The following is a 13,756-nucleotide window of genomic DNA, read 5'->3' as shown; positions in this document are numbered from 1 at the left end:
AGTCTTACAACACCTTACAAAAGTGGAATAGATTCCTGATGGACCAACAGCCCTTTTCTTAGGACAACATACACAGAAGTGATGGGATCCTGATGGCACAACAGCTCCTAGTCTTAAGACAACATAAAGAAAAGGAATGGGATCCTGATGGCACAACAGCTCCTAGTCTTAGGACAACATACTCAAAAGGATGGAGTCTGATGGCCCAACAGCCTTAGTCTTAGGACAACATGCACAAAAGGAATGGGATCCTGATGGCAGAACAGCTCCTAGTCTTACAACACCTTACAAAAGTGGAATAGATTCCTGATGGACCAACAGCCCTTTTCTTAGGACAACATACACAGAAGTGATGGGATCCTGATGGCACAACAGCTCCTAGTCTTAAGACAACATAAAGAAAAGGAATGGGATCCTGATGGCACAACAGCTCCTAGTCTTAGGACAACATACTCAAAAGGATGGAGTCTGATGGCCCAACAACCTTAGTCTTAGGACAACATACACAAAAGGATGGAGTCTGATGGCCCAACAACCTTAGTCTTAGGACAACATACACAAAAGGATGGAGTCTGATGGCCCAACAACCTTAGTCTTAGGACAACATACACAAAAGGATGGATCCTGACGGCCCAACAACCTTAGTCTTAGAACACCTTACAAAAATGTAATAGATTCCTGATGGCCCAACAGCCCTAGTCCTAGGACAACATACACAAAAGGGAGGGGTTCCTGGGAAAATATTACAGGCAGCTACTGTCCCTATAGGCCATATACATGAACAAGCTGATTGATACCAACAAAAATAATTCTGTAAGCAATCATAAATATGTTCAACTGATAAAAAACCCAGTAATTAAAAAAAAATAGTTAAATATATGACAATGAAATTGTTAATAAGCTGCCATGGCAACATATGATGGTTGATCACAATGACATATCTTCCTTTAACAGCTCTCATAACAAACAATTTCTACATGCTAAATGAAACAACACTGTCAGCTGCGATTGTATCCAAGTTTTCCACATCCTCAGTATGGTGCTGCATACATCCATGAAGAAACAACAAAATACTTCTCCGCTTCGTCAAAGTATTAAAATACTTCAAACATTAAATACTAACCCCTGAAAATAGGTCAGGTTTATAAATGAAAGATGACATTACCTCAGCCTGATGAATTTTGATTTGTGGGTACATCTTCTGACAGTGTAGCTGTGATGTCGACTGAATGAAATATTCCGTTTGTTTAACACTCTCAATCTCCAGCAGAAATGGTCTTGCTGACTTATACAACTATGGTAAGGTATACATCCAGTTAAGATCCGTTTGTACAACACTTGGCAATCACAATACTCCAATTATTTTTACATCTCACACTTTACGCATTTGATATGATTGTGGGCTACAGGTAGGTTTCATCACAAAGCCCATTAAGCATCACAGGTAGCTTCAGTTTGGCAACAAATCCAAGATGGTTGTGCAAGAGCAGACGACATCCACAGTCAAAGGTATCCAAATGTACGAAAATGGCAGGTAGACATTTTGGAACTGGATGAAAAACAGAAAGGATGAAGTATGAAGGATGCTTCTTCCAAGACACTATTCTGTTACTGGAACTTAAGGCCTGTGTCTGAAATCTTGGCGAGACGTCTGCCTCGGAGTTTGTCAAAGATCCGAGTGTGGATGCTGGATGAAGAGACGGTTTTCTGACGTCACAAGTTCATCTTTTATGAGACAGGCAAAGAATACACAGATCTCACAAGGTGATCCTTCCCTTCATATTTCAGTCCCTTGTCTTGGCACTTGGTATTTCACTGATTGAGTTGTTTTCCTTTGCTTCAAACAAACATTCAGTCTGTGTTACCATGGCAACAAATTTATGTTAAAAGAAACAGCACCTTCGTGTAAATGTGCCATCTTTAGGGTATTATGCAAGCCATAAAAGCTGTGTGTCAGGTTAACGCTAAAGTCATACACATGTGTACACCTCGATAAATAATACACAAGTCAAACAGCTTGGTATTCGAGTGTGTTTTCAAGTTGTCCCCTGATACCATTTCATTCCGAGATTTTGGTAATCAGAATATTTTGTGCTGACACATCAACAAATACTTTTGATCTGGTTTATAATGACTTATGTGTACTGGGAACAAAATGGGAGTATGCAAAATAAATTAGCTGGAGCACAGATAGAATGGTGGCAGGTCTTGATGTAATTACACCACTGTGGTACAAAAAGAAGCATTGATGGATGGGTTTGAAAGGTTCCAGCCATTTTGTTTTATTTTCATGTGCCATAATTTTCTTTTCCTCGTTTAAAATGAAATTACCTCTCAGAAGAGACTTCCACCATAAGCAGTTGGCAGTGGAAAAAATTACAAATTTCAAATAAGTTTGTGTGTTTTTGAGAGCTATCATGTTTAACAACTTGTTGGCAGATGGATTCTAAACATTCAAGATAGTAATCCCACCCTTTTTGCCAGCTGTAGTCATGTGTGTTTGTCAGTAGTGTGTGTGTTTAAGATTAAGATGACTGATGGTGCATTACAACCCATATAACCACACCTCAACATATAAACTTTGCGCTAAGATGGTTATATTGCTAAGATGACCTTGTAAATATATTCACACAGTTGCACATATATGTATTGCTAATCTTGTATTATGGCTATGATCACCTTACGGGGGTAATCCTACAGTTGCACATAAACTTAGCACTAAGATTGTCACATTGCTAAGATGACTTCCTTTCACAAACAAGCTATACTTATTTGAAAATTGTTTTGTTCAATGGTAAGATTTTCAAAAGGAGGGGTGCTTGTTTTTGATAAAGGAAATTAACTAGTTCTAGGATATGATTAAAAATTTTGACATCATTCTCAGACCTTAAAGACTCAATTAGTGGAACTAAATTTAAAAGGCAATCAAAAGTTGACTGCAATCTCTGAACTACGGTAATAATAATTAAACTTGGAGTGAGTGAGTGAGTGAGTTGGGTTTAACGCCGCTTTTAACAGTATTCCAGTTATATCACGGCGTGTCAGCTTAATGTGGGAGGAAAGCCCGAAGTGATGCAGGTCTCAGACGTTTACCACTTCGGTGAAACCCACGAGCACGGGTATGGTGCTGACAAACCTAGAAACATAATCGGGGCGAACCGGGATTCGAACCCACAATCATAGGTTTCTGGCGTGCCCAAGGGACGCAACTCTGCACAGCGAATCGCGGCGCCTTAGACGACTGGGCCACCCGTGCCCCCAATTAAACTTGGAAACACCCCTGCCTGAGAAGTAACAATTTTTTCTGAGAAAATTCTGATTCACCACTTATTGAGAGTCTAATTATGAACATAATACTTGGTCTTTTAAACGTGATTTAGACTATAGTTGTTGGTATGGAAATGAAGTAACAGAATTTCATTATTTTAACTGGGCAAAATTCGCTACCAACTCTGAATCGAAGTGATTATTGTTCTGGTAAATCTACTTGTATCACAGGTATCTGGCTAAAAGAAAAAATAGATATTCCATTTTAAAAATTCCAGTAATTTGGCATTCAGGAGATCGGTATCATATCTTCAGCAGGTATTTGAAGTTGAGTCAACAGAAATATTCCATAACTTTCTCACACTGCAGGACAAAAAGTTCATATCATCATGTTATCTTGCAGTCGCAACACGTGAGGTACGAGATTCTCCATCAAGACTGTCAGTCAGCATCACCATGCACCATGCTGGCTCCTGGGATAAGTGCCAACCGCTCGTCTTGCAAACTTCCTGTGATGAGTTCCGCCGCCATCAAGACCAGGTATCTTACACACATGCTCCACTGTCCCTTCTGTAGGGAACTTGGGTCTTGCTAGGACACATTGAAAGATGAAGGTGTGTGACACATGAAGGATGCTCCTTGAAAGATGACTGATGAATCCATTATTATTTAATCCATGAAAACTGAATACTGATTCCATGAAAACTGGATATTGATTCCATGAAAACTGAATATTGATTCCATGAAAACTGAATGATGATCCATGAATGTATCACACAGGCTGAAGAAGGTCAAGGATGAGAAAGATGAAGAATGAGAAAGATGAGCTGATGACACAGTATTCCTGGATTATCAATGTTTGTTCTTATTGCTTTGCATGGAGGAATATTTTTTTCAAAAACTAACCAAATTAAGTAAAAGTCCCTGGATATAGCGGATACCTCATAATGTATGATATTGAAGAATCTGAATGTTTGTTTTACCTGGACTCACCTTGATCCTGTTCTGACTATTGTATTGAGTATTCCTCAAAACTAGTGTTAATGAGTGATAAGATATTAGATATTCCTAACAACTAGTGATAATGTGAGATACGGTATTGGATATTCCTTACAACTAGTGATAATGGGAGATAAGGTACTGGATATTCCTTATAACTGGTGAAAGTAATTGATAAGGCATTGGATATTCCTTACAACTAACCATAATGAGGGATAAGGTATACCTTGTAACTAGTGACAGTGAGTGATAAGGTATTGGATATTCCTTATAACTGGTGAACGTGATTGATAAGGCATTGGATATTCCTTACAACTAGCCAAAATGAGGGATAAGGTATTCCTTACAACTAGTGATAGTGAGTAATAAAGTCTGGGGTTTGAAATGGTATTGGATATTCCTTACAACTAATTATCATGAGTGATATGGTATTAAGCATACTTTATGATTAATGAAAGGTGAGGAGAAATGTGATTTAACATTTTATTCAAGAGTATTGATCTTCATATGGCAATGTGCCAAGCGCCAAGCTGTTCTTACAACTAGTTATCATTAAATATGGTTTTGGTTACCCCTTACAGCTACATCTTTTTACAACTAAGTGTGACAGGTTGTAATATTATATAAATCTTCATAACATATTTCAGCTTTTCTCAGTGTGCTCGCTATGAATTTCACAGCATATATTCAAATATATTGTTTCAATTCAACGTAAGTAGTTGTAAGGTACATGTGATCAGATTTCAATTATTATTGAGTAATGAGAAAGCACTTACCCCTGCTTTTCCTGTGAAAATAGACAAAAAAATATGTTTAGTTTCAGAAGTAGAAATGATGAGGACCAAGTTATTCATTTTTTTGGTGTTAAATTTACACTACACATAAAGCACCAATTATTGTCAAACAGGAATGGCTATTATTAACCTTTGGATGTCGTTATGTACATGCTCATAACTTCAATTAATGGTTTATAGCATTGCATAGCATGTGCATTAAAATATTGTTAATATGAAAACTTCATGAATATTGTTTAAATACTTCATATTCTCCAGATATGTTGTCTCCATCTACAGGCTACATCTAGTCCAGGCATAGCTAAGGCTCACTAAGCTTTATGGGTCTATCTACAATTACCATGCTATGGTGTTCAGTGCATGAGGAACAATTTGTGCTGAAATTGAAGTGAAATATTAGACACATGAACAATACTACATCACCTGAAGGCATTTTTGGTCAAATTATTTAAAAAATGTACCATTATAATTGTAGTCATAAATATCGAAAACTGATTTTGTTGTGAGTTTCAATTTTTAAACTGTACATGATCTCACATGACATTTTAACATTTAGGAATTTATATGCAATTTTGGCCCTAAAAATATTTTGACCCAGAAAGTATTCTTCTAAATTTTCTATCCTTCAGGTGAAGTTCACGACCTGTAAAAAAAGGTTTTGTGACGCAGCAGCAGCAGAAGCAGCAGCAGCAGATAACGACTTTGACATGGCGGCAATGACAGACAGTCGTAGCGCACGGTGCTGCAGACAGTACTGGGTGAATCACGTCACCACAGACACCCCACAACCGACATATACATATACATACCAGCCCTGACAGAGCTTTCTCGGGAATTCCAAAGTAGTCTCACATTGTTTACATAGTAGCAAAATACATCGTTTAGGTTCCTTTGAAAAGCCAAATCTGATATCTTGTGGAACACCAAATCTGATATCTTGTGGAACATCAACTCTCACTTCCTACGAAAATATTGAATGTGCTTTCTATTTGAACATCAATTCTGTTTTCCTATAAAATTAATTCTGTGGTTCCCTCAGAGGAATTTAACTTCATTGAACAAAATTATTTCCCATTACAAGTTTTGTTCGATAAATTCTGAATACCTTAATGCATAATGTATACAAATTATCAAAATACTTCATTTTCTACCCTTAGAAAGCTTTATCACGGCATAATAAACTTACCTTTAATGCAGTAATTCCATTCAGTGACTTGATCTCTCTCAATGAACTTTCTTACCTGCCTTACTTCATATCCGTATATCATAAATGTTTAGCTTGTATTAAATTATTTATTATATTTCCATAACTCATGAAGACTGTTATTTTAGTGTTGAATATTTGTTAATATAAAGTGCATTAACGTTCGTTTCAGTAGGTATGAAAAACCCGTCAATGCTAGTCCATGCAGCAAGTTAAATGTCATTTGGTTATGTTAATGTCATGTAATTAACAATTTATCTCACGAGTTAGTTCATACAAAGAGTACATAATAATATGGATCTTAAATCAGATTTAAAACTCAAATTAAAAATAATGTCAAACTCAAAAGTAAACTTTCCTCTAATAATTCGTTTTATTGGATATGAATAAAACGCAACCATTAATAATATTATATCATTTTTTTAATATGCTTAATAAATGATACTCTTTGAAATAACATTTCAGAATCAGTTCAAATTACAGTTAACACTTTTGCTGTAGAATGCTATTTTTTTAAGGAAGTATTTTTCGGTTGTCTGTGAAACGATTTCCCGTCGAATAACCTACCATCATCTTCATCATAGTCATTTATGCTGATATCCGGGGCAACGGGGCGATCAACATCAGCTTCATAACCGTCATCCTTGTGTTCTTCGTCATCTTACAATGGGACAGAGGACATGAGGACAAACAAAAACATGCACAACATGGACATGGCCAGCCCTAAAAGTGTGTCTTTATCTTGTGTGCAGGTTGAAAAGATATGAAAAGTGTAGACAGAAAATAAGAAGCAAAAACTAAGGCAGCTTTAAACTAAATTACTCCGAATATGTATTTATACAGTGAATGCATGAGTATGGAAAGTAAAGCAACAAAAACGATGTCCATAATTGTAGAAATCTCCATTGTATGATTCCGACTATATCATAAGCATGTGTTTATGAACTACTATTAAATCATCACTATCAAGCCTTCCTTATTTGTATGAATCATTCGTTAAAGCATCTGTGTGAAAAATGTACAAAAAGGTTATGTTAAAATTTATCATGTGAATGTAAAAAACTGTTACTACAACATTTGAACTAGTTAATACAAATATGCATTGTTTGAATGGGTAAATATATATGCAACAATGAGTTTTCAATACATTAGTGGTAATATGTTATATCATGTTATGCCTTGTTAGAGAACGACTATAGTGATATTTGTGTGGATGTAAGTTATTAAACAATAATTGTGCTTGTTGTGGCTTTGTGAGAAGGGATACTATGTAGGTGCTAAATACGCTTGACGAATGCCACAGCTTTGTTGTAGACATTGCTATGACAATGTAAGTAGTTATGTTGCTATGACAATAATAGTAAAAAATACAGGATTAAGTGACACTGATGGAGTTTTGGAAATCTAGGAATTACGCAGTTAGAGGCTCTAGGGTTGTCAGTTATCTGTATTCACAGTGTGTTGAACATGGGATATCTACAAGTGGTTGAGTGTGCTTGGGTCAGTTTGTTAGAAATGTTTGAATAATTCATTAATGATCTGAGTAATGTTCTTCATATCAGTTCAAATTATCGGCCTGAAGACAATAGACAACACATAAACATGTCTCAAAACATTTTTGATTAATAGTTCGAAATTTCTTCACAAAGTATAGGAATCAAATATGTGTAAAATACAACCATTTTTCACCAATATATCTTTCTCCAAAAAATAATTTTCAATTATACTTAAGCCAGTTCAGGTATATTTGTCAAAGAGAGAAGACATTTCCAAAATTCAGTCTTGATTATTTTTGATAATATGAATTTGAGACATGGTGGACAACATAGACAGACACGTGGTTAAGGCAAGATAACTCTCCTCCAGCAGACTGAGGTATAACATTGAAGTATGCAACAGACACATACAACTTGTGAGGGACTGTGTTAGGTGTGTACAGCTGGTTATAATGATGGATACCTCAGTGTACTTGGGAGACAACACAAAGGACAGTCAAAACATGGACATCTGAAGTACCAGGCATGTGGTTTCAAATATGAAGATTTAGGAAAGGAAAATAATCTTCCATGGTTTGACTGTCAAGTCTGCTCAAATCGGTGTTCCTAGTGTCTGTACTGAGAGGGTTTAATCAATTCTCTGAAGACAATGGCACATTGGCACCAATGGTCATTAATGGCCAGATCCTTGTTACCATGGTAGCCTTATTGACAAAGGGCACAATAGAAGGAGAGAATGAATGGTGCCAATAACTGTAATGGTACTAATGGTTAATACAAAATGATGCCATCAGTTGACGTGATATTTACAGCCTTGACAAAAACGGCCAACTGTGGAATTCAGTGATGCATTGATGTAGGATAATTTCAAGTAACTTCTCAAGGTAGTGTCTTGACACGCATTTTTCACAAGGACCTACAGGTTTAATTTCAGTCAGTACATACGGATATAGGACGAGCGGACCGAGCGTTACAACATGTAGGGGAGAGAACTCCTGCAATACCTCACCTTCCTCAAGAATGGTTGTTGGTTTCTTCTGGTACGCACGCTGCTTTCCTTTACCTGCCTTTCCACTCCTACTCGAACTATTATTACTATTTGTGTCATTCATGTCTTCCTTTTTACCTTTGCCCTCTTTCTTCTGAGTTTCTTCAACTGAAGGTTCAACAATAGTGGGAGGTTTGGGAGGCTCTTTTTTGGGAGAGGGCTCCTTTTTAGGAGAAGGTTCTTTTTTAGGAGCTGCTTTCTTTTCTTCGGGTTTAAGCTCGTCTTTCTTTGCAGGCTCTTTCTTTGCCTCTTGCTTAGGATCTTTTTTGGGCTCAGGTTTGGGTTCTTCTTTGGGTTCTTGTTTAGGTGCTTGTTTGGGTTCTGTGCAGGTCGGGAGAGAGAGGTCAACTACAGGTGCTAGGGCAAGGTCTACGGATATATCTAACAGAAGCCATTGTATAGGCCGAAGCAGTTCTATTCTAACGAGCACGGACAATGTGCTCCCTCAAAGACTGTGTGGTAGTATCCTGCCACAGTATTTGCTTGTCTGCAAAACTGAAATGCACTTGGCAAATTGTAGTTATCTTTTCATGAAATAAACAATTTCAAGAATAATATCTTCTTGAAACTAAGTTATTTCAATATCTGTGTAAGAATACAATTTGCCAATGCTTTTTACTTCTGTGTCATGTACGAGTATATGAATCATCAGAAATACCTTAGAGTCAGAAGACCAGTTAGGTTCAATTCTTTGTCGAAAGTGTACTATTTATCACAATAACTTTAAAGTTCTGATGATTCATTTCGAAACTAAAATATGCATATCTACAAAGGTAAGAGGTAATCTAATATATATTTTCTGGGAAAATGCAATCCTGGCAAAGAAACTTGTCTATTTTCAAAGCTAAAGCACTGATAATATCAAGACAGATGCATTTTGTATATATAGCCTAAATTTCAAAAGTAAAATACACCACAAACACACTATTAATCAGTCTCTCCAAAGAAAAAGATGCATGTTTTTTCAAGAAATCTATTTGAGTTCTCGACATGCAAGAAGCTAATCCCCTCACCAGAACCGGCACTGGGTGTGTGAAACATGATACCCCGCAGGTAATTAATTTCCTAATATTACAAGGTGAGTGCATCTATAGTACACCGTAATTACCAGAATATGCAAGTAATTTGTTCATTATATAGCAAGAGTTTACAGCTCAGAAAACTACTTGTGCTTTGAAATAATCACAAGCAGGCTCTTGCTGACCAAAGTCTCTTGCTAAATTTGTTGATATTATTTTTCTTAAATTGCAGCTACTAATAAATAATACGAAAACAATGGAGGTAGCTCTAATCGATCACCAGAGTGACCTCACAAAAAGTTAAGGATTACCCGATTCGTGTGATCGTTAACATTTTCACTAGTATATAAGGAGTATCATGTATCCCCAACTGGGTGATCTGTCTCAGGTTCAGGAGCTCAGGAATTCTCAGGCTATTGTGTGTGCACTATTTGTCTAATCTGTAAAAACATCACCCAACACACTTGAATATGAACGCCCAATACATACCTGCTTGTTTCTGAAACAGGACAGAAAAATATATTTTAACATTACAATGAAAATTGATGGAAAAAACATAGCAGTAACCATAAAACAATAAATGTTACCACTGCGTCCGACTTGCCCGATGCCCAGGTCAAGTACATTTTCATTTGGGCGAATAGATATATTCCTGGTATATGTCTTCTTTTTGTTCGCCAAAGTTCATAAATGGCGAGTTCCATCGATATAAATAGTGATGACACCAGGTGTTCGCAAAAAGGTGAATGTTCTGTCGCACTGGTGGCGCCCGTCACAAAACGTATAGCTGTTCAAGAGCTGTACTACAGAATCTTGGGACGACAGAGACACCAGAATGTCAGGATTTCAATGCCACAGACACCACCACCAAGACCTTAACACATCACTACATACAATCACACCCTTTAATCCCAGTTACAACAAAAGAAATGCAACAAACCCAATACCCACTATCTGTACCTCCAAGAGTACTCTCAACTACAAGGCAACTATTGACCCCCTACATATCGCCCCTCCAAGTTTTAATTGATGGCACTCCACGAACATATGCAAACGAACCCTCTCATAATGTAGCCATTATATAGCGCTGACATATCATTATATACCCCGTCTTTTACATTAGCAATCATTATGAATCCAGATTTCTGTTAGTAAGCTCCTAGTTATGTTAGCTCCTCTAATACACAATTTATATTTTCGGACAAACCTGCTACGTATACATCAATTACTCCATGAAAACTTTGTTTGAGACAAAAGAAGTGTCTTGGCAAACTCGAAACCCTGAACGAATAACCCTGATGTCGGCTAGAAATGCAACACCGGAGCCAACTTATGCATCCGAGTTTTGAAGCCTCCACGTGAAATTTCTATCTATAACTTAGCATAACTAAACTCAGCTCAAATGACCCTGTAAGTCTGGAAGTAGGGAGCGAGGGAATTCATGGCTCCTGAAATAGTTCCTCTTTGCATCAATGCCAGCCTCAAAGAACCGGTCTGAAGAATATTCAACGTTTATGGTTCCGATTCCATCAAAACAGTAGCAATCACTGTAATTATGATAATTGAGTGTTTGCAAGAGCTTGGTTTCATCGTTATTAGTTGATGGTTTTTCTTCTTTTTTTATTAATGTAATCAGAAAAGGTGTTGATGGTTTTTCTTCTTTTTTTTATTAATGTAATCAGAAAAGGTGCTGCTCATTTAGAGAAAAGTCTAAACTCAATTCTTTTAATCTTCAAAAATCACACTGTTTTAACCACAAAAAGATCTCCATTTAGGCTTATTTCAAATTAGTTCTCATTCAGACAATAAAATCTGTTCACGATTATCGATAGAGTCGTCATTCGAACGAACCAGCTCCATAAGAGACAAAAGGCTATTACAATCCCATATTAATGTAAGGTCAATAGGTCACTAAATTAAATGCACCTTATAAGTTACATCTATGTCCTCTTACACAATACTCTTCTCAAATGACCTTGAAATAGAATGTGAACAAGATCACCCTCATACCATAAGTTCAATCTATGTCCTCTGACACAGTACTCTTCTCAAATGACCTTGATATTGGATGGGAACAAGGTCACCCTCATACCATAAGTTCAATCTATGTCCTCTGACACAGTACTCTTCTCAAATGACCTTGATATTGAATGGGAACAAGGTCACCCTCATACCATAGCTGATACGGCTCAGCCTTCAGACAGGAAGAACATGTCGGCATCTGACACCGGAATCTCCATAACTCTCCCACCAAAGCCCTGGTTTGTGCTACAGTATCCATCCCTTGTACAGAGGTATCTTTTGGAAGCATTGATTCGCTACATTTGAGCCTAACATGCGATGATCCCATTTCTGTTGACACTGCATTCTTACTTTACTGCTACCAAACTCAAGTCAGATGATTCATCCCCCAGAAAGGATGAAAGTTTTAGAACGCTCCTTCCTTTGCATATTTTTGGAAAAGGATCATAATGTAAAGATAAATATATTTTGGGCAGTTGATTTATTGCAAGGAAGGTGGCGGGATCGGGACGGAAGTGATGTACACATTCCAAGGAAGGTTCGAGATTATGTTCTTTTAGGTGTGAAAATAGCAAATAATCTTACACATAGAGCATCATTGTTATCCTGAATTCAACAGGGTTGTTTTACATTTTCACACAATTTTTATTCTCTTTCCACACGCATTAAGGAAGTATAGGCCTGACTACTTTTCAGTGTGGGAAGTGGTAACATGTTTTCTTACAATTATTTAGGTAACTAAAGAAGCCTCCATTATTGCCGCTCCACACCTTACTAGCCTGAAAAGACTGTTAGGTTCACACTGAAATAGATAATCCATATGTTCTACAACCCTAAAACTGATGGGTTTACACAACCTAGGACAACCCATCCGCCTCACAACACCAACTCAATTATGTTCACACAACCCATCTGTCACACACCACTGACATTAATGTGTTCACACAACCCATCTGTCACATACCACTAGCATTAATGTGTTCACACAACCCACCTGTCACGTCACACACCACTAACATTAATGTGTTCACACAACCCATCTGGCTGACACCACTTACATTAATGTGTTCACACAACCCATCTGTCACACACCACTAACATTATTGTGTTCACACAACCCATCTGTCACACACCACTAACATTAATGTGTTCACACAACCCATCTGTCACACACCACTTACATTAATGTGTTCACACAACCCATCTGTCACACACCACTGACATTAATGTGTTCACACAACCCATCTGTCACACACCACTTACATTAATGTGTTCACACAACCCATCTGGCTGACACCACTTACATTAATGTGTTCACACAACCCATCTGTCACACACCACTTACATTATTGCGTTCACACAACCCATCTGTCACACACTACTAACATTATTGCGTTCACACAACCCATCTGTGTGACACCACTAACAGTAATGTGTTCACACAACCCATCTGTCACACACCACTAACAGTAATGTGTTCACATAACCCATCTGGCTGACACCACTAACATTAATGTGTTCACACAACCCATCTGTCTGACAATACTGACATTAATGTGTTCACACAACTTCAGACAACCCATCTGCCTCACAACCCTGACTCCAGAAGACTTCACGACAATACCGACACCCCATCTGCATCACAACCTCTACACTGGTGGGTTCGAACAACCCATCTGCCTCACAACCCTGACTCCAGAAGACTTCACGACAATACCGACACCCCATCTGCATCACAACCTCTACACTGGTGGGTTCGAACAACCCATCTGCCACACAACCCTGACTCCAGAAGACTTCAAGACAATACCGACACCCCATCTGCATCACAACCTCTACACTGGTGGATTCGAACAACCCATCTGCCACACAACCCTGACTCCAGAAGACTTCACGACAATACCGAC

At 37.7% G+C, this 13,756-nt stretch overlaps 1 protein-coding gene across 11 annotated transcripts in view; it reads right to left on the bottom strand.

Moving 5' to 3' along the window:
* LOC139466765 (twitchin-like) overlaps window positions 1-13,756 on the bottom strand; it is a 180,273-nt gene that overhangs the window by 111,929 nt on the left and 54,588 nt on the right. For 10 of the 11 annotated variants that reach the window (XM_071248436.1, XM_071248433.1, XM_071248437.1 and 7 more), the window contains exons 1-3: window positions 8,770-8,952; window positions 6,832-6,924; window positions 5,043-5,053 (exon numbers count right to left, since the gene is read on the bottom strand). In XM_071248436.1, the coding sequence (XP_071104537.1) occupies window positions 5,043-5,053; window positions 6,832-6,924; window positions 8,770-8,872 (207 nt within the window). In that variant the 5' untranslated portion in view covers window positions 8,873-8,952. Of the gene's footprint in view, window positions 1-5,042; window positions 5,054-6,831; window positions 6,925-8,769; window positions 9,130-10,316; window positions 10,327-13,756 lie in introns of those variants that run through there. The other variant, XM_071248441.1, reaches the window with a different exon arrangement.

This window comes from Haliotis cracherodii, unplaced genomic scaffold (genome assembly GCF_022045235.1).
Source record: "Haliotis cracherodii isolate W230 unplaced genomic scaffold, xgHalCrac1.p SCAF_19, whole genome shotgun sequence".
Taxonomy (NCBI): domain Eukaryota; kingdom Metazoa; phylum Mollusca; class Gastropoda; order Lepetellida; family Haliotidae; genus Haliotis; species Haliotis cracherodii.
Note: the sequence above shows the minus strand (reverse complement) of the source record. Positions and strands in the feature narration are given on the sequence as shown.